Source organism: Myotis brandtii, unplaced genomic scaffold (genome assembly GCF_000412655.1).
Source record: "Myotis brandtii unplaced genomic scaffold, ASM41265v1 scaffold49, whole genome shotgun sequence".
Classification (NCBI taxonomy): domain Eukaryota; kingdom Metazoa; phylum Chordata; class Mammalia; order Chiroptera; family Vespertilionidae; genus Myotis; species Myotis brandtii.
The window spans coordinates 5,905,839-5,928,162 of NW_005368707.1; the positions used below are offsets into that span (position 1 = coordinate 5,905,839).

General features: G+C 39.0%; 1 protein-coding gene across 1 annotated transcript in view; it reads left to right on the forward strand.

Moving 5' to 3' along the window:
• DHTKD1 (dehydrogenase E1 and transketolase domain containing 1) overlaps positions 1–16,678 on the forward strand; it is a 43,539-nt gene extending 26,861 nt beyond the window's left edge. Inside the window, exons 10-16 of the mRNA XM_014547996.1 lie at positions 7,451–7,601; positions 8,725–8,831; positions 9,919–10,083; positions 12,594–12,676; positions 13,014–13,183; positions 15,011–15,096; positions 15,922–16,678. Of these exons, the coding sequence (XP_014403482.1) occupies positions 7,451–7,601; positions 8,725–8,831; positions 9,919–10,083; positions 12,594–12,676; positions 13,014–13,183; positions 15,011–15,096; positions 15,922–16,023 (864 nt within the window). The 3' untranslated portion in view covers positions 16,024–16,678. The remainder of the gene's footprint in view (positions 1–7,450; positions 7,602–8,724; positions 8,832–9,918; positions 10,084–12,593; positions 12,677–13,013; positions 13,184–15,010; positions 15,097–15,921) is intronic.
• Positions 16,679–22,324: the final 5,646 nt, after the last annotated feature.

Sequence of the window (22,324 nt, forward strand, 5' to 3'; positions counted from 1 at the left end):
AAGCCTCATGTTCGCTTCCAGCTGCCTGGCTGCCGGCCGCCATCTTGGCTGACAGTTAATTTGCATAAGGATATGCTGATTAGCCAATGGGAAGGGTAGCGGTCGTACGCCAATTACCATGTTTCTCTTTTATTAGTGTAGATACCTGGTATTGTGATTCCTCCAACTTTGTTTTTCTTTCTTAAGCTTGCTGCAGCTATTCCCGGTCCTATATACATTTTTGGAGTATTTGTTCTAGATCTGTGAAATATGCCATTGGTAATTTAATAGGGATTGTATTGAATCTATAGATTGCTTTGGGGAGTATGGACATATTAATGATGTTAATTTTATCAATCTATGAACATAGTATATTCGTCCACTTGTTTATATCTTTCTTATCTCTTTTTTCATCATCTTGTAGTTTTTTAAGTACAAGTCTTTTACCTCCTTGGTTAAGTTTATTCCTCAGTATCTTAATTTTTTGTTGCAATGGTAAATGGGATTGATGTTTAGTTTCTCTTTCTGAGAATTCATTGTTGGTGTATAAAGATGCCATGGATTTCTGGGTGTTAATTTTGTATCCTACTACATTGCCAAATTCATTTATTAAATCTAGTAGTTTTTGTTGGAGTCTTTAGGGTTTTCTATGTTCAATATCATGTCATTTGTAAATAATAAGAGTTTTACTTCCTCCTTTCCAATTTGGATGCCTTTTATGGTTTCTTCTTGTCTCATCGCTGTGGCTATGACTTCTAATACTATGTTGAATAAGAGTGGTGAAAATGGACATCCCTGTCTTGTTCCTGTTCTTAGAGGAAATGGTTTTAATTTTTCCCCATTGAGTATGATGTTGGCTGTAGGTTTGTCATATATGGCTGTTATTATGTTGAGACTAGAGGCCCAGTGCACGAATTCGTGCACCAGTGGGGTCCCTCAGCCTGGCCTGAGGGATCAGGCTGAAACCAGCTCTCGGACATCCCCTGAGAGGTTGGAATGCGAGAGGGCACAGGCCAGGCTGAGAGACCCCACTGGTGCAGTATTGGGGCCAGGGACGTGGGAGGGATGGTGGGAGGGCTCTAGGGCATGTCCGGCCTGTCTCAGTCCCTATCGGCCAGACCCCAGCAGCAAGCTAACCTATGAGTCAGAGCGTCTGCCCCATGGTGGTCAGTGCACATCATAGCAAGCGGTTGAACGGCCTTAGCATATCATTAGCATATTACGCTTTGATTGGTTGAATGGACAACCCAACAACCAGACACTTAGCATATTAGGCTTTTATTATATAGGATATGCTCTCTCTATTCCCACATTGCTGAGACTTTTTATTAAAAATGGGTGTTGGATTTTGTCCAATGCTTTTTCCGCATCTATTGATATGATCATGTGATTTTTGTCTTTTGTTTATCTGACGTATCACATTCATTGATTTGCAAATATTGTACCAGCCTTGCATCCATGGAATAAATCCCACTTTGTCATGGTGTATGATCTCTTTAATATATTGCTGGATCTGATTTGCTAATATTTTGTTGAGGATTTTAGCATCTATGTTCATCAGGGACATTGGTCTATAATTCTCTTTATAGTGTATTTATCTAGTTTTGGAATTAGGATAATGCTGGTCTCATAAAAAGAGGTTGGAAGTGTTCCTTCCTTTTGGAGTTTTTGGAACAGTTTGAGGAGGATAGGTGTTAGTTGCTCTTTGAAGGTTTGGCAAAACCCCGGTGTGAAGCCATCTGGACCAGGGTTTTTATTTGCTGTTTTTTATTTTATTTTATTTTATTTTATTTTATTTTATTTTATTTTATTTTATTTTATTTTATTTTATTTTATTTTATTTTATTTTATTTTATTTTATTTTATTTTATTTTATTTTATTTTATTTTATTTTATTTTATTTTATTTTATTTTATTTTATTTTATTTTATTTTATTTTATTTTATTTTATTTTATTTTATTTTATTTTATTTTATTTTATTTTATTTTATTTTATTTTATTTTATTTTATTTTATTTTATTTTATTTTATTTTATTTTATTTTATTTTATTTTATTTTATTTTATTTTATTTTATTTTATTTTATTTTATTTTATTTTATTTTATTTTATTTTATTTTATTTTATTTTATTTTATTTTATTTTATTTTATTTTATTTTATTTTATTTTATTTTATTTTATTTTATTTTATTTTATTTTATTTTATTTTATTTTATTTTATTTTATTTTATTTTATTTTATTTTATTTTATTTTATTTTATTTTATTTTATTTTATTTTATTTTATTTTATTTTATTTTATTTTATTTTATTTTATTTTATTTTATTTTATTTTATTTTATTTTATTTTATTTATTTTATTTTATTTCTGCTTCAATTTCCTCATTTGTTATTGGCCTATTCAAGTTTTCTGATTTTTACTGGTTCACTTTTGAAAGATTGTATTTTTCTAGGAATTTGTCCATTTTATCCACATTGTCCAACTTATTGGCATATATAGTTGCTCATAGTATTTTCTTTAAAAAAAACCTTTATTGTTGAAAGTATTACATAAGTCCCTTTTTTCCCCCCATTGATCTCTTTCACCCCATCCCCCTCCCATCCCAGGCTCTCCCCACTCTATTGTCTGTGTCCATGGGTTATGCACTCTATTGTCTGTGTCCATGGGAGTTTGACCAGGAGGCGGGGCTGATCAGCCAACCTCCTGCGGCCCCTCCTCCTCCTCTCCCGCTGGCAGGCCAACCTCCCACAGTCCCTCCCTGCAGCCAACCAACCTCCCAGTAGGCCTTGATCACAGGCCCGGCCAAAGGAGCTGGCCCCGAGCCAGTGGCAGCAGGCAGCCGGGGGAAGGAAGGCCCCGGCCGGCTGACGGCAGCCACTAGGGACCCTACCCATCCACAAATTTCGTGCACTCGGCCTCTAGTATGCACATAAGTTCATTGGTTGATCTCTCCCCACCCATCCTCCCCTGCCTTCCCTCTGAGGTTCGACAGTCTGTTCCATGCTTATATGTCTCTGGGTCTGTTTTTGTTCATCAGTTTATTTTGCTCATTAGATCCCACCTATGAGTGAGATCATGTGATACTTGTCTTTCTCTGACTGGCTTATTTCACTTTTCATATCTGACATAGCATAATACTTTTCAGGTCCATCCATGCTGTTGCAAATGGTTAGAGTTCTTTCTTTTTTATAGCTGCACAGTATTCCATTGTGTAAATGTACCACAGTTTTTAATCCACTCATCTGCTAATGGGCACTTAAGCTGTTTCCAAATATTAGCTATTGTAAATTGCACTGCTATGAACAGAGGGGTTCATATATTTTTTCTGATGAGTGTTTTGGGTTTCTTAGGATATATTCCCAGAAGTAGGATCACTGGGTCAAATGGGAGTTCCATTTTTAATTTTTTGAGGAAACACCATACTGGTTTCATAATGGCTGTTCCAGTCTGCACTCCCACCAGCAGTATACTAGGGTTCCCTTTTGTCCACATTCTCGCCAACACTTGTCATTTGTTGATTTCTTGATAGCCATTCTGAGAGGTGTGAGGTGATACCTTGTTGTTTTGATTTGCATCTCTCAGATGATTAGTGACTTTGGCTCATATTATTTTCTTACAGTTCTTTGTATTTCTGTGGTGTCAGTTGTTACTTAACCACTTTTGTTTCTGCTTTTATTTATTTGGGTCCTCTCTCTTTGTTTCTTGATGAGTCTGGCTAACGGTTCATCAATCTTGTTTATATTTTCAAAGAACCAGCTGTTGGTTTCATTCATCTTTTTTATTTTTAATGTCCATGTAATTTATTTCTGCTTTAATATTTATTACTTCTGTCTTCCTACTTATTCTGGGATTTTCTTGTTCTCTAATCCTTAAAGTTGTAGGGTTAAGTAGTTTATAATTAATTGTTCTTGTTTTTTGAGGTAAGCCTGTAGTGCTATGAGCTTCCCTCTAAGGACTGCTTTTGCTGTGTCCCAGAGATTTTCGGTTGTTCTGTGTTCATTTTCATTTGTTTCCAGGAAGTTTTCAGTTTCTTTGTTTAGCAACATGCTATTTAGCCTCAATGTGTTGAATATTTTTGAATGTTTTCACTGTAGTTTATTTATAATTTCATTCAATTATAGTCTGAGAGGATGCTTGATATGATTTTAATATTCTTGAACTTGTAGAGATTTGTTTTCTGTCCTAATGTGTAGTTTATCTTTCAGAATGTATATTCTGTAGCTTTGGGGTGATATGTTTTATAAATGTCAATTAAATCCATCTAATTCAGTGTGTCATTTAGAGTCACTGTTTCCTTGTTAACTCTTTGTCTGAAAGATCTATCCAGTGATGTTAGAGGGGTGTTAAATTCCCCTACTATGAATGTATTGTTGTCAATCTCTCCCTTAAAGTCCTCTAGAATTTTTTTTATATACTTAGGTGCTCCTATATTCGGTTCATATATACTTACCAGCATTACATCCTCTTGTTGGATAGATCCCTTTAGTATTATGTAGTGGACCTTTGTTATCTCTTGTGATGGCCTTCATTTTGAAGTTTATTTTGTCAGATATGAGTATTGCTAACTCAGCTTTTTTAAAATTTTTGTATGGAAAATTTTTTCCTTCCCTTCACTGTCATCCTGTGTGAGCCTTTTCTTCTGAGGTGGGTCCCTTGTAGACAGCATATAGATGGGTCATGTTTTCTTTCCATTCAGGTAACCTAAGTCTTTAGAACATTTAATCCATTTATATTTAAGGTTATTATTGATAGTTACTTATTTATTTCCATTTTAATTATTTATGCCTATGTTTGTTTCTCTTTTCTTCTCATGACAGCAATCCCTTTAACATTTCTTGCAGTGCTGGTTTGGTGGCGACAAACTCCTTAGTCTTTTTTTTTTTTTTTTGGTCTGGGAAGCTCTTTATTTCACCATTTTGAATGATAGCCTAGCTCAGTGGTCGGCAAACTCATTAGTCAACAGAGCCAAAGATCAACAGTACAGAGATTGAAATTTCTTTTGGGAGTCAAATTTTTTAAACTTAAACTATATAGGTAGGTACATTGTTATTAACTTAATTAGGGTACTCCTAAGGCTTTGGAAGAGCCACACTCAAGGGGCCAAAGAGCCACATGTGGCTAGCGAGCCACAGTTTGCCGACCACTGGCCTAGCTGGATATAGTAATCTTGGTTTCAGATCCTTGCTTTTCATTACCTTGAATACTTCATGCCATTTTCTTCTGGCCTGTACAGATGTTGATGATAAATCAGCTGACAGCCTTATGGGAGCTCCTTTTGTAGGTAACAAATTGCTTTTCTCTTGCTGCTTTTAAGACTCTCTCTGTCTTTAATTTTTGGCATTTTAATTATAATGTGTCTGGGAGAGGGCCTATTTGGGTTCTTCTTGCTTGGGACTCTCTGTGCCTCCAGAACCTGTGTGACTTTTTTCTTTTCTCCATTTTGTAAGTTTTCTGCCATTATTTCTTTAACCACGTTTTCTATCCATTGCTCACTTTCTTCCCCTTCTGGCACTCCTATTGTGTGAATATTGTCACATTTCATGTTGTCCCACAGCTTTCTTATGCTGTCCTGTTTTTTAATTTTTTTTTCTTTTTGGTTCTCTGATTGAAAGATTTTTTTCAACCCTGTCTTTTAATTCACTGTTCTGATCCTTGGCCTCCCCTAACCTGTGTGTTCCTTCCAGTGTGTTCTTTATTAGTGCTATGTCATTCTTCATAGTTACTATATCTTTTCTCATGCTGTTGAGCATCCTTACCTTTATTATTCTGTGTTCTATGTCTGATAAATTTCTTATCCCCATTTCATTTAGCTCTTCTGGAGAATTCTCTTGTTTTTTCATTTGGGGTTTGTTTTTTTGTCTCCACATTTTGGCTGCCTGTTTGAGATTGTGTCTGTGTACTAGGTAGATCTGCTGCAACTCACAATCTCTAGTGCAGGATAGTGTCAGATGCTGTTTCTGACTGGCCCTGAGTACCCTTTTTGGAGCCATCACCAATCCACTGCCTGTGGCTCCCTCTCCTGGGGATGAATGTCTTGGGAAAGGACTAACATTTGTGCACCAAAGCCTGATTTTCCTAGCCCTGGGCCCTGAATTGGATCAGGAAACACTCAGAGCCTCCAGAGACCTGCCTCTGTTTATACGCTGATTGTTATTCAGTCTTGATTAGTCTCAGGCTATTGACCACAGGGTAGGGCAAGAGGTTTTCCAACAGAGTGGGGCAATTGCTTCTGGCTGCAGGCTGATTGTTATTCTCAGTCTCTTAATGGGCCTCAGAAACTCCATAGGGTGCAGTAAGGGGTTTTCCAATAGGATGGGGCAATTGCTTCTCCCCAAAGCAAAAGCTGCCTGTATGGTGAAGGTCTGCAGGAGAAAGGCATTCCCTGCAATATGAGGGAATGACTCAGCACAGGAAACTGGGGTGGCTGCCTCCCGAGCTCTAACCCCACAGCCCCTAACCCTGGCTTCTGCCCACACAGCTCCAGTCCACTCTGTCTTCCCTTGGTCAGATCCCAAGGTGAGTGGCTGCACACAAAATTTTGTGTGTTGGCCCTTTAAGAGGGTGACTGCATTTCCAGACATCTCTCCTTGGCAGACAGAAACCCTGCTGCTTTTCACAGCCAGATGTTGTGTGAGCACCTTTCTCAGTTCAATGATCTGGGTTGGGGAGCCCACTTTGGAGTTTGGGCCCCAGAGTTCTCAGTGGGAACCCCCAACAGCTGAGATATCCCTCCGGAACTTCAGCTGCTGTCTGTGGGAGCCTGGAAAGCCCTTTTGAAGTCTCTATGCAGTCTTCAGTTCCTGTCCTTTGTTATCAGGGTTCTCTCCAGCAAGTCTTCAGCTGATCATTCAGGATGGTTTTTCTGTATTTTAGTTGTAATTCCAGTTTGGTCCTGGGAGCATGTCAGTGTAGCTTCCCCGTCTCATCCTTTTTTTTTTTTAGAATAGTTTATTGATTTTTAGAAAGAGGAAGGAAGATAGGGGGAGAGAAAAACTGATGTGAGAGAGAAACTGCCTCCTGCACACACCCTGACTGGGGCCAGGATCGAACTTGCAACCCTGACCAGGAATCAAACCCAAGACCTTCTGCATGGGATGACCCTCTAACCCACTGAGACACACTGGCTGTGCTATGACATTTTTTTAAAAAAAAGTTTATATGACACAGTTTTACTCTCAGCTCCAAAGGTGGGTCGTCTGATAAATTAATTTTGCTAATCCTTAAAGAAAATCTTCAATGCCCATATTCTAACACCTTTCATATGTTTCTCTTTTTGTTCCAACTTTCCCATATGCATCACTCATAGAGGGCTTTTTCTCAAAGGCATGTAGAAACTACTAAAAATAAAGCTTCTCTCTCTGCCCTTCTTCCCTCTTAAGAGGTTTGCATAAATGTGAATCATTTACCTTTACTGACTCATGTTCCCACTTCTCTGCCATGACAGTGTCTCTATTCTCTCCCTTTGCATCAGGTCAGCAACAGCCCATTGTCAGAAGAGGCTGTCCTGGGATTTGAGTATGGGATGAGCATTGAGAGCCCTAAGTTACTGCCCCTCTGGGAGGCTCAGTTTGGCGATTTCTTCAATGGTGCCCAGATCATCTTTGACACGTTCATCTCTGGAGGTTGGTTGTGGTAAATGAGTATATAGTGGATGCATGATGCTAGCCTTATGGGGACAAATGAATGAAAAGGGGCTGTAGCTGCTTTTGAGACTCCTTGTACCACAGATCCTGGGGAGAGTTGGGTGTTGCCCTATCATCCACTGGGCTATGACAGCTATCAGAGTTAAATAAGCTGAGTACTACTCAGCTGTTATGCAGGGAGCACCTTCCCATCTGTGGGGGAATGTGTTTGGCTATAGCAAGCAGGACGTGTACCTACCAGATCCCAAGTAGTTTGACTTTCAGATCTACTCTTGGGGTTTGTTGATTAGCTATGACATGAATCACAAGCAGGGAATGGTCACATAGTTGAGGATTTGTGATCAGAGTGAACGTCAGTCTTGAAAATCTGCTTCCCTCAATCCAGAGACACTCAAATATCTGAACGTTGGAAGTTGTGTGTCTTGATTATTTTTAATAATCATTTATAAAAGCAGGACCTGCTTACTGTAAAAATTCAAAGTATATAAAGTACAAGTATGAGTTTCCCCCACATGCTTACCCCATTTTGGGGGGTAAGTACTCTTGGATTATGAGTGTGCACTATAGGTCCTTCCCTTTGTTGTGTTACTCTGTATCTGTGTAGTTATAAGAAACATGCCAAGCAGTGTCATCCCAGGAAATGTAATTTAAAATAAAAACAACAATTAAAAAGAAACGTGCCTTAAGGAAACTGGACTTTGACATGTCCAGAGACTGTTCTAACGTGCCTGTGTCTTGAACTTGAGGACAGTGACCTGTGTTGTTGGGGGTTCTGTGAGGGAAAAGTAGGAGCTGTTCAGTCTTGGTAAGAGTTGTGCCTGAGTGCATTCAGCATGGCCATGCTGTTTTGGGAGCCGGATGTTTACTGTTGAGTTTGTGTTCCACTTGCTAAATAAATCCCAGGATGTGCCATTCCAGGGTTTCAGCTGGTAGGAGGGATATTTTTTCTCCCAACGATGGTGTAACAATGCTAGACAGTACACGTAATGAAAATGGTTCTAGGGGGTCAGGCAGCTAACTAAGATTTGTTCCGCTACCCAGATCAGATCAGACCTTTCATTTCTGCTTCACAGAGGTCTCACTCCCTCCTACTGTTTTCCAGGAGAGGCCAAGTGGCTCCTCCAGAGCGGCATTGTGATTCTCCTGCCCCACGGGTATGACGGGGCTGGACCCGACCACTCCTCCTGTCGCATAGAGCGTTTCTTGCAGGTATGTCCAGTGCCTTTTTGATTCCCAGCAATGTTTTCATGATTCCGAGGGGCTTTGAACTAGAATTGCCTCCTGCAGGTACTTAATGAATGTGCCTTAAACTGTCAGACATTATAGTATTTGAATGAAACAGATTTAATGCCCTGGAAGTGGCAAGCCTGGCAGCCTTGTCGCCTCCACTGAGCTCTGTAGTGGCTTCTGCTCTAAGTTTTGCCTTTATTTTCCCACCAGGGTTGCCTATGCACACTCTCTCTCCAAATCGGAGGGGACTAGTAATAATTGTCAGGATTTTGCCGCTTTCTTTTCTCTCCATTGTTTCTGGAGTGGGGTTAGGAGCCATGTCTTCGCTTTTTGTTCCACCAGGGTCTTCTGAGATTTAATTCATTGTCACTTTTCAACCTTGTTAGCTGCTTTTGATTTTGTTTTGTCTTTAAAACAAACAAACAGCCCTGGGTGATATTGCTCAGTGGATAGATTGTCAGTCTGCAGACCGAAGGGTCGCAGGTTCGATTTCTGTCAAGGGCACATGTCCAGGTTGTGGGCTTGAGCCCCAGTAGGGGGAGTGCAGGAGGCAGCCAATCAATGATTCTCTCTCATCATTGATGTTTCTATCTCTCTTTCCCTCTTCCTTCCTCTCTGAAATAAATAAAAATATTAAAATAAATAAATTTTAAAATGTTAAGCAAGTCATTCTAAAAAAAACAAAACAACCCCCCCCCCAAAAAAACACACAAACAAATCAAACTCTTGTGTTTATTTCATTAGAAGAGTGGGATTCTGACACCATCTTAACTCCACAGTAATCAGAATTTGTATTTTTTAAAAGGTCCCCTCCAGATGCTCCTTGAAATCAGCTGTGTTTGGAAACAGCTGTGTTAAAATATGCAGACTTAGGAAAATGGGGGAAGCATCAGACCTCTCCTTTGGTTGATTCTTCATAGGCTGTAAATTTATTTTCTGGTATTATCTGTAATGGAGGGAAATATTTTTTTCTCACCCTTGAGAGCCCTGTGGTCCCTTTGGAGAGCAGATGTTATGATTGTAGGAGGTGATCTGAACATTCTCCTTTCTTTCATTTCCGTCCCAGATGTGTGACAGCACAGAGGAGGGGGTGGACGGGGACACCGTGAACATGTTTGTGGTACACCCTACGACTCCTGCTCAGTATTTCCATTTGCTCAGAAGACAGATGGTCCGGAACTTCAGAAAACCCCTCATTGTTGCTTCTCCAAAGATGTTACTCAGGTTCCCTGTAAGTGGGAAACGCTGGTTGGAAGCCTTTCTTCTCTCGTCATTTTATTGTTTTTTGTTTGTTTGCTTGCTTTTGTATCTAATTATAGTTCTAAATTACAGAAACACCTATTTAGTTTTAGTTGGCTTTGCTTTTCTAAAACTAAACCTCTCTCTCTCCCTCTCCCTCTCTCTCTCTTTCTCCCTCTATCTCTCCCCTTTCAAGAATAACTGGTAATATAAGTAGCTCTCAGTTTCATTGTAATGCAGGACAGGATAGCAGATATTATCATACTGGTATCCTGGTCTGAGAGAAAACAATTTTATAGCAAAAGTTTAAAAGTCCAAATGGTCTAAACACTACTGTGTCTATAGTGGCAACTTGGGAATTTAGAGCATTTTCATGAAAGCAAGTGGTGTTTAGATTTTTCCTGTTAAATGATTTATCACAGGTAGAGGCCTGTTTCAATAAGCACAACATCATAACAGTATAGCTTATTGTATACTGCTTTAAAAGTATACATTTTTAAAGGTGTACATTTTCTCTTGGTTTACCAGAACTAAGTGTTAAGTGCACAATATATTTTTAAATAACAAATATGCTAGTTTTCAAATGGCAGAGTTCAAGGTAATAAATACTAATAAGCATATATTTATCCTGTCTGCTATACTTTTTTTTCAATTTTACATGAGAATCTTAATTAGAATGAACATTAAAAAAACTTGCATTTATTTAGATGCTACAGCTGAGGTGAAATAAGTTATTAATGATTTGGCTGTTCAGGACTATCTTGTACTTTGCACAAAGGTTTGAGAGTGCAGATTTGGAATTGAGGGGTATTGAGGAAAGTTGCAAGTGACTTGCTTTCACAGGTTGCATTTGTAAGCAGTGCCTAGCATTTGGAGATGAGTAAGGAGATACTCTCATGGTCAGCACTTGTGTGATCCTAGACTGAACTAAACACCCCCTTAAATTGTGCACTCCAGGCACCTCACCTGTCTTACTCTAGTTCTGACTCTGGGAGTCAATATCAAATGTAATGATATTAAATATAATGTATGTATAATACCAAGCATTAAGTGAACTACTAGAAATTTTATTGAGAATCTCTTTTGCTATTTGAAACTGAGAACAAGAGTTCATATTCTGGCCCTAATGTTTTACTCCTTGCCCCAAGTCTAATATGTAAGTTATCCTATGATAGAGGCCTTATTTGGGAGCCCTAAAAAATACCAACAGCTATCCTATAGATTTTAAAGTGAAAAACTACTCATTAAGTAGTCAAATATCTTCATTAAACATGTAAGTTCTTTTATTAATTGAAAATGAGTACAACCGTTATTGAATTCTGATTTCCTCCTGAAATTTTGATTATTGGTACACATGATCTGTCAGAATATAAGTCAACCCTTTCTTTCCATGGTCTATTCAGAGATGACTTGCCACGTGATAAACATGCCTCAGGGCTATAGGGAGTTTTTGTCAAGTGGTACCTAAATCCCACTCCAGTTTCCCAGCCAGCTCTGAATCCCAGCTTCTTTTGTGTCCAGTCCTTCCTAGGAGGACTGATGAAAGGATCTGGTTCAGAATGGAGAAAGATCACATTAATTAATAATAAGACTAGCTGAATAGTTAATATTAATTTTTTAAGTTATATCACAATATCCCAGCATCAGTGTGGCTCCCCACAATGGCCTAGCAAAATGCCATCTACCCATTTGGGACTAGACCAGGGGTGGGCAAACTTTTTGACTCGAGGGCCACAATGGGTTCTTAAACTGGACCGGAGGGCCGGAACAAAAGCATGGATGGAGTGTTTGTGTGAACTAATATAAATTCAAAGCAAACATCATTACATAAAAGGGTACGGTCTTTTTTTTTTTTAGTTTTATTCATTTCAAACGGGCCGGATCCGGCCCGCGGGCCGTAGTTTGCCCACGGCTGGACTAGACTGTAGGGAAACTAAATGATAGCGAAAGGGATCAAATCTCTAACCTTGGCTTCATCAGTTTTGTACTCTAAGTTCTTTGCAACAAGCATTTATTTAAATTGAGCTCATTAATAAAAAAATTTTTAATCACAGAAATATTCGCTTCTTGTTCCTACTTGTTCTAATAGGTTTCACTTAAAACTTATAAGAAACTTAAAGAGAGAAATAATTGCCTTACCTTCGCTGTTTTGGTTCACAATATAAATCCATAAAATGTTGCTTCTAATTCCAAAAAATTAAAGCAGACTTTTTATTAATAATAAAGTTGTATGATCAAACTGAAACTTTGGTTCTTAAAATTTTATTGTGGCACCAGACAAAAGGCAATCTTACCTAACCTCAGGAAAAGAATTTATTCTGAAGTATTTAGAATTAAATATTTCTGTAAAGCTATTGTATTTATTAGTACATATGTTTACTTATGTTCCTAGTTGAGAATTCTGATACTATTTCTTGGCAAAGATCCGTTATAAATAAAAGCATCTTCAGCTCCTTTCAACTGTTTGATAGATTTATGGCTTTTCCCCTCCCTACTCCTTAGGCAGCTGTGTCGACTCTTCAGGAAATGGCACCAGGAACAACATTCAAACCGGTCATTGGTGATTCATCTGTGGATCCAAAAAAGTAATTTGATGTGTATTTCTGTTTTCAGAGTTTTAATTGGTGGGAGAACTAGCTCATTTAAGGAACCCAAAGAGACCCAAATCTCCTCCTTCTTAATATAAGTTCTTTAAATGAGTGAGCGAGGTAGGAGGTAAAATATGCATGGAAGAGTGAACTTTGGAGGCATATGTTGCTAAAGAAGGCTTGCCAGGGCATCGCATATGTCTGAGCCCAACTACAGAGCCCCGCTGCTTTACTAGTGAAGCCTTTAAATCTATGTGGTCTCCCCTTTCTTCTGATACAGTTCTTATTTTGAGGTATTGCTCTCTCATCCGACTGTCCCTTTTCTACCAAACAGTGTTAAGAGTCTAGTGTTCTGCTCTGGCAAACACTTCTATGCCCTGCTGAAGCAAAGAGAATCTTTGGGGGCCGAGAAACATGCATTTGCCATTATCCGAATAGAGGAACTCTGCCCATTCCCGTTGGACTCATTACAACTGGAGATGAGCAAATATAAACATGTTAAAGGTAAAGGGTTCTTTGATTTGAAATATCTGCATGTGAATGTTTTCTTTGAACTATCTCAAATGAAAAGAGGTTATGGGGGCAGTGAGAGTTATTAGAAAACTGGTGGGGTCCCTCGGCCTGGCCTACCAGGATCGGGCTGAAACTGGCTCTCTGACATCCCCTGAAAGTTGTGGATTACGAGAGGGTGGTTCTCGGGTGATGCACCCGGAATCAGGCTCCCCTCTCTCTGGTTCCGGGTGCATCACCCAAGAACTGCAGCTGCCGTCACTGCAGCTCGGCAGCTCCTGTGTTGAGCGTCTGCCCCCTGGTGGTCAGTGTGCATCATAGCTATCAGTCAGAGCATCTGCCCCCAGGTGGTCATTGCGTGTCATAGCTACCGGTTGGACAGTCGGACGGTTGCTTAGGCTTTTATGTATATAGATTGGATCTCATGGAATCTAGAAATATGAAAATAATACTTCTAGAGCCAGTGTCTTCATGTCTTTTGTGGTGTTTCTTACAGTCTCCCCTTCTCTCAGCTAAGGTATCTAATTTCTTGAGAGTTTGGAGGGAATCACTATCATTTACAACAAATCAACTCTAATTGTAAAAGATAAACCTTTCAACAAATGGAGTTGAAATAATTGGATATCTTATGCACCTTACACAGAAATTAAATCAAAGTTGATTATAGACCTAAATGTAAAATATGAAGTTGCAAAACTTCTAGAAGAAAATCTTTGTGACCTTAAGTTGGGCAAAAAGTTCTTAGCTGTAACACCAAAAACATGTTCCATAAAAGAAAAATTGGACTTTATCAAAATGAAAAACTTCTGCAAAGAAAATAAAAGGACAAGCCACAAACTGGGAGAAAATATTTGCAGATAGATATCTGGCAAAGGACTATCCAGGGTGTTTCAAGAACTCTTAAAACTCAACAGTAAAAAAATATGTAATTCAATTTTTAAAGAATAGGCACTTTACCAAAGAACTAGATGGCAAATAACTATATGAAAAGATACTCAACATAATTAGTGATAATGGAAATGCAAATTAAGTTAAAATGAGATATGGCTAGATACCTGTTTGAATGGCTAAAATGAAAACAAAACAACAAACTGACAATATCAAGTGATGATGAGGATGAGGAGCAACTGTAACCCTCATTCACTGCTGGTGGGAATGCAAATTGGTTCTGCCATTGTGGTACACAGTTTGTCAGTTTCTTATGCAGTTACACATAGAGTTACAATACCACCCGACAGTCCCACTCTTAGGTGTTTACTTACCAAAGAGAATGGAAAACATGTCCCCAGAATATCTGCATGTGAATGTTTATAACAGCTTTATTCATAATTGCCTTAAACTGGAAACAAACACAATGTCCTTCCACCATGAGTGACTAAACAATCTGTGGTACATCCATACTCAAGGTCATACTACTCAACAGTAAAAGAGAGTGAACTATTGCTATCAGCAAAATCACAAATGGATTTTGCTAATTCAAGAAGCCAGACCCATACTGTATGATTTTATTTAAATGACATTCTGGAAAAGGCAAAATCGTTGGGATAGAGAAAACATCAGTGGTTGCCAGAGATTGGGGGTAGGAGAAGGACTTGAGTACAAAGGGACAAGATGAGGGAATTTTTTGGTTGATAGAATTGTTCAGTATCATGGTTGTGCTGGTGGATACATTACTATGTATTTGTCAAAAAAAAAAAAAGACACTATGCCATGTTGGAAAAATGTGTGTGTATATATACATATAGTGTGTGTGTGTATGTATGTATGTTTATGTTGTGTATGTTTACTTGAAGTACTGAGATGGATTTTCTTCTTTTATAGATTTTATCTGGAGTCAGGAGGAGCCTCAGAACATGGGTCCATGGTGTTTTGTTTCTCCAAGGTTTGAAAAGCAGCTGGCCTGCAAGGTACTGTCTCTGCCTTTCAGTGTTCTTGTAGCTTGCTTTTCCTGGAGTGCCAACAAATGGTTTTATCCCCTACTATCAATGCAATTCCTTTAAATATAAACTAAAATATACTGGTAAAGTCTAGTTTTAGGCTATTCTTTCAAAATAAAATGCTGAGTGTTTGTCAATATATGTGCACATACTAGTATCATGTAAAAACAAAAAGTGACTATACGTAGGAAGTAAAAGCCCTTACCTGTTGGCTGCTTTCCCACTAGCCTACTCAGCATTCTTGTCCTAAAGGTCAACATCCAAGCCATGGGGGAGCTGAGTGATGAGCAGGCTTATTTTACAGTGTGGGAGTAGAGATACCCAATGATGCTTGTTCCAGACCCATCCACACAGCAGAGATCCCTTACAGGCCAAATTCTTCTTAATTATGCTGTAGGAAGGGGAAAACAATGAGAAGAGCAATTGTGCTTCTGTTTTATCCTTCTATTCTGCTTAAATTAGAACTCTGTTCACTCATTTGATACTAGTTGGCTAGGCCCTAATCATTTTCACATGTAAATAGCTCTAATTTAGGAAACTCTACTACAGTTACTAGTAAAACCAACTAATAGTTACTGAAGAATAGAACAAATTTGAGAATTTATATTCCCTTATTATGCCTGGAATTTAGTTACTTTTTAGTTGTGACAATATATTCTATGTAAGTCATTTTTCCCCAAAAAGGTGATTTATGTTAAACAAGCTAAGAGAAATACAGGCACCTGCTTGGGTGAACTAAGCAGAGTTCTGATTGGGTCACAGTGTCATTTTATTTCTTTTCTGCTCCAATGACAGCTCCGCCTTGTGAGCCGACCACCTTTGCCAACACCTGCTGTAGGAATTGGCACCGTTCACCTGCAGCAGCATGAAGATATCCTCACCAAGACCTTTGCTTGATGATGTACTTTGAAGAAATACAACTTCCTGTTAAGAAAATTGCCATAAAAAGAAAGCCCTGCTTCCTCTACTCTCCTTTTTTCCATTAGGTAACATGAAATGTCTGCGTTCCTCTAAGATGTTGGGACTGTTTAGGACAGTTTAATCTGGAATATGTGGAATAGCAATGGAATCAATATATAAATCAGACAAGTAACTTTTATCCTTACAAATTCGATCATGTTACAATTTAGTTAGATCTGAGAGTTATAGAGCTAGGTCATAATCAAGATTTTTTAGATTCTACTCTTTCTCATTAACTGTATATGCCCAGGAAAGTTCTTTAGCCTGACTTTATATCTACATATAGATTACCTCTCGATTATTTGGTGCATGTCACTTTCATTAAGTTTCCCCTTCTTTATTCAAAGTCCAATATTTTCCTTTATGTCGTTTTTGGTGTAATCTTCCAGCCACTCTGAAAAATGTTTCACTAGACACTGTAGCAATACTATATTATTTCTGATTTATGATTTCAAGATTGTTGTTTTACCCATTGTCCTTAAATATATTAAATACAAATCTCTGGGTGTGATCTTTTAGCATAGTGTTACTAAGTGAAGTAGTTTTATTTTTTTAATGTTTTTATTGATTATTTTTTAGAGAGACAGGAAGATAAGAGGGAGAGAGAAACATCAATGAGAGAGAAACATTGATCCGCTGCCTCCTGCACAACCGGGCATGTACCCTGACTGGGAATTGAACTGGCAACCTCTTGGTGCATGGGATGATGCTCAACCAACTGAGCCACACTGGTGGGGCAAGTGAAGTTTTAGGTACAATGAAATTGATTTGTGGCCTGCCTTGCCATAGTATCTTTCTTCCCTAAATTGTTCTTGCAGTGATATTTCAACTGACTTCAGATGTCTGGTAAGAGGATTTGAGCCCCTGATTAATCAGTCTTGCCTTTTAAAGTTCCTGCTGCAGTTTGATGTTTATTTGGGGTGTTTAAGGCGCACTTTAATTTTGACAGCAGAAACTTCCCAATGCCAGGTGCCTGGGAATTTCTAGGGATCACCAACCCCCTCCCTTATTCTGAAATTAAATGGTATTGGAAGCATAACTAAACAGCAGCAATCTGTGCAGCTTTACTTGGCTTGGTGCTGCAGAGGCTCTACCATTGACCATTCTTGTGATACTTTTTCTCAGAAATGATGGTGGAAGTTCTGGGGCACTGGAACGCCCTCTTCACTTTTACTGGCAACTAGTAATATTTTTCAGAATCAATGTATAAGTTGTTCTGGTCACAGCAGTAGATTTGTGGTTCATATCTTAAATGTATGCATTAGTGCATTGACAACATTTCTGTAGATTCAGATCCCTTTTATTCCTATACACCATAATGCTTCCTTTTTGTGTCAAGCCTTATAAATCATGTAACTTGGTGCCACTCATGTAAATCACTAAGATTACAGAGGTCTATTTAATGAGAACGGTTAACAGTATTGTATATCAAACTAGTAAAAAATAAAAGCACAGTGTCATTTTCAGATCTCTTGGTTTCTTAACTTAAAAAAATTTTAAAGTGTAAGACAAAAATGAGAGGGAAAACTAGATTTTTTTCTTAGTTTAGTGTAGATCTCTTCAAATTTCTAACTTTATAGCTCAAAAGTCTGCTTATGGTATCTTGAGCCATGAGCTGTGTACCTCATCCTCACTCTCAATCACTACAGCAACATGGGCCAGCATTTTGAATTTCCTTGCAGGAAGAGACCATTTGAAAAATTCCAAATCAAATATTCCCATGTTAAAATATGAGATTAAAAACATACTAAGGTAAAATAAAATATTTTACTTTATTCCTTTTTAAATTTTGATAATATGATTTTTGTATCCCATTTATATCTATCAATGCTAAATTTCATAGTCAATGAAGATTACAGCTCAAATTGGGTATTTAGTGAATAGAATGACACATTATTCTTTGTAAAATAAAATTTTATTCCTTATAAGACCATTTGGTTACGTTTTTCTATGTTTTCCATACATATACTATAAGGAAGCATGCTATATTTTAAAACAGAGCCTTTTTTAGTTCTACTGTGTTACTTTTAAAGTTTTATTATTTTTAAAAACTTCTTGACTGACAATAGAAACAATATCCCTTTCACAAAATTGAGGAAATATGGTTTAAAGAAATTAGGGATTTACATAGGAAGTCACAGATTTAAGAGTGAAGACATTCAAGTCTTGAGGTTCCAAAAGCTTTACCTACATTTTTCTTTGATGTACCAGGATATTTGGTTTTCATCTTCAGCTTCTCATAGGGTTCAGGCTAAAACTATTATACTTTCAAGAAATTTGGATAAAATGTTTAATTCCTCAATATTTATAGCACATTATTACACAAACAACTCCTACATTACTCTATGGACATAGCAATTCATTGTCATGTTTGTATTTAAATCTGAAAAAGCACAATCTAAAGCAGACTGTTATTCCCCCACTGCCAATTATAAAATCAGTTAATTTTTAAAAATTTTTAATAAAAGTATATTGCTTTCGTGTTGTTTCCCTGTGTCTTCTCTGACTCATATGGAAAAACATCCATACTTGAATAAAAGTATTAAATTACATACTTTTCTTATTCATAGTAAGTAAATAGTATTTCTTCAGTGAATAGTTTATTGGACACCTATTGCATATATGGCATAGTTCTTAATGCATGGACATTAAAAACACATGGGAGTGGAAAATAAATGGGTTCCCCTCTGTCCTCAATGGACTAACAATCTATTTGAGAAGACAAAGCATTTTACTTGTAGAGAGAGAAATGTTTTTGTTGGATGTAGGGGGGTCAAGGAAGGGTGATATTCCTAATAGATGTAGATTAGGTGGCATCTGTGATTATACAGAAAAAGTCATGAGTAGCATGTAGTAGTAGAAAGACTGAAGAATGTTGGAAGGGTAACTAATAATGTTATTTAGAGTGTCAAAGCTTTTTCCAAGGTTACTTGAAACATGGAGTTGTTCTAGAAATAGACAGTAAAGAGAGGTGTGGGCTACTCTTTTCCTTCTGTCAATTAGACTTTCAATTTAGTGCAGCCTACTGAAAGGAAGTTATATGCATGGAATTAGTGCCAAAACTATATTTATGTCAACCATTCGCAGGTTACTGTAGATCAGGGGTCCTCAAACTATGGCCCACGGGCCACATGCAAATACAAATATTGTATTTGTTCCCGTTTTGTTTTTTTACTTCAAAATAAGATATGTGCAGTGTGCATAGGAATTTGTTCATAGTTTTTTTTTAAACTATAGTCTGGCCCTCCAACGGTCTGAGGGACAGTGAACTGGCCCCCTGTTTAAAAAGTTTGAGGACTCCTGCTGTAGATGATACCAAAAATTAGGTAGACCCTCCTGCCAACTAGAAGTTTATGGTGTAGTGGAGATTAGACAAGTATGAAAATGACTAATACAAAGTAGAATGAGGTAAGAATGAAGTCATAGGACATGAGATGATGACTATGGCAGATTTCATTTTCCAAAAGTGGTCAAAGCAGTATTTTGTGTCCCATATGCTCTTTCAGAACCTTGCCACACTCCCACTAGAGTTGGAGCCTATTTCCCTTTCCTCTTGAACTGAGCAGGCCTTTGTGCCTGCGTGTATAAATACAGTGCACTGAAAGTGATGCTGTGTCACTTTTAAAGACATGACGTGGCAGCCAGCTGCCATGTTGTGAGAAAGCCCAGGCCACATGGAGAAGGCCCATGGGATGTTGGAGCTGATAGCTTCACCTGAAGTCAGCCGACAGCCAGCACCAAATGCCAAACTTGCAAGCGAGAGAGTCTTCTGATGATCTGGAGCTGTCCCGGATGACCTCAAGTGGAGCCGACCCATGCAAACCATGTGTGTGTGTGTGTGTGTGTGTGTGTGTGTGTGTGTGTGTGTGTGAGAGAGAGAGAGAGAGAGAGAGAGAGAGAGAGAGAGAGAGACTGATTATTAAAGTGGTCAGGAGAGATTTTAATCAGTAATATTCTACTGCAGTAGGAAAAACAGTCCTGCTTAAACTCAACTCACTTTAATTTTTAGAGGCAACTGGGCAGTTTAGGGGAATGAGAAAACAGGGAGGAGGTGAGTGGGTGCTCATAGGGTTAGGAAAGTTAAAAATTACAAAAAGCAGGAAGGAGGATTTGGTTCACATGAAACACATCTGGGTTTGTTAACGAACTGATGGAAGTTAGGCTCCTACCCTCCGACTAAGGCTGGGAGACAGAGACCCTACCTTCAGGTGTTGCCTGGAACAAAAGGTAAATTCTGAGCGTTCCCAGGCAGATATTTTAAGGGTGGGCAGGGTGACCCTAGGGATGGAGCTGTTAGAAAATGTTAGTGTTTGTTCAAGTCTTTATAGGCTAACGTAAGGCCTAGTGGAGAAAGGGCTCAGAGGAGTCTGGCTAGAGTTTGCTCTAGGAGAGAATCCCCCCCACACAAGTATTTTGTTTCCTTCTAGTACAGAGACCTAAGTATTAGAACAGATCATTGGATTATGAGGCAGGATAGTAAGAAGCTAGGGAAATTCCTTGACAAGTGGAATAAGGGAAACTGAGACAAAATAAACAATTTGAGCAGTTTGGAGTCAGCTAATAAATCACAAAAACACTTAGTAGCAAATGGTTTACACATTTCAGACTGTCCCAAGGCAGACCAGCCTCAGTCCCAGTCCCTCTTTAATAATGTTCTTTAAAAATAAAACTAATCAGAAAACAACCCTGGCCCCTTTACATTCTGATAAATCAACATATTGAAAGCCATGTCTGAAACACTAATGAATATTCTGTTAAGACCTTCCCCAGACACCTCCCTAGGATTTCTCCTGCCGAAGGAAGATAAAGAGGATCCAGGGCAAGCTTTCTCCCTAGAGCACACCCACATCTTTCCCTTCCCGTACTTCTTCCCCCGCAGTGTGAGCAATGCTCACCTGTCTGAATTCAAATAATGGATTTGGAGACAGAAGTATGGCGAAAACGAGACCTTAAATTCATGCTCGAGAGCGGGCCTCTGGTTGTACAGGCACACATGGAGTAGCCAAAGTACAAGAGACCCTGCTCTGGTTCCTCATTGGCTGAGTACTATGGATTAATAGTTTCCTCATAGGTCGCCTAGGGCTTATTGTCTCCCATTGGGCCATTGAAAAAAATGGGCTGAGGCCTTTTCTAGTTGTCTCCGCCCCCCCATATAGTTGGGACGGGCACCTGGGGGGGGGGCGGGGTGGGTGTTTCTACCATGATGCTGACTCACATCTACAGTTCTTTGTTCTTATATCTTTTTCCCTCCCTCCGTTCTGTTCACCCTGGGGAAATTCAGTAGCTGATTCCATTAAAAGTTGCCTAAGCTGGAGATGGATCACAGAGGCCTATTTCCTACAAGAGGCATGCACCTCCCAAATTCTAAAGGACCCAGGAGCCTTGCAACCAGGGTAGCAGCTGGACCTGAACGCATCTCCAAGGCCCTCTTCCCTGATGGTCTCCTGTGGCTTCCCCTACCTTAAGGCCTTTCTTTGTTTCACTGTCCCCGGCTTTAATAAACATGCTCTCAAGATCACCTACACTCATGTTGTGAAATCCTACACGAAGTCAAGAACCCACACCCTGCCCTTAGGCCAGGCAGACCTGCCTGGGGCCAGACCGCCCTCAGTAACAATGACAGGTCATTAGTGAAGCTTGAAATAACTTGTTTCAGCAGATGTTAGAGAAGTTACACTGCAGGGGTTTAACATTCCAGTTTGGAAAATACATGAGACCTTCTGTGTGTCCATCTTAGCTTAATTTCACACCTGCAGGATGTGGTTATATCCTTATTTTACCCATGCAGCTCAGAAAGGCTAATTGCCCGAAGCCATTAAGTAGCGAAGGGATTAGAATGGGAGCGGGTTGGCTAATTTCTAAACCTTGTACGCTTCCTGTTTCACCATGCTGTCCAAGGAGGGATAAAAAGCTAGTCTGGGGGCAAAATCCCGATCCTTCCATTTTGGAGAAGCTGAAGGAGCCCACGTAGTACACAGTGGGATTTCACAAGATATTAATTTTATAAAGTGTCACAACTTTTTGAAAACTTCCCAGGGAGGATGGGAGCACATTAAAAAGGCTATTGGGGCCACGCTGGCTCTGGGCGGCCCAGGTCCAGGTCTCAGGTACGAACCGGCCTGTGCTCCTGGCACCGGGCCCTGACCTGCCCCCTCGTGGCTGTCACGGAAACCACACCCCGCTCGACGCCGAGCTCGGACACGTGCTCGCAGAGGAAAGGTCCGAGCTGCCCCGGGCT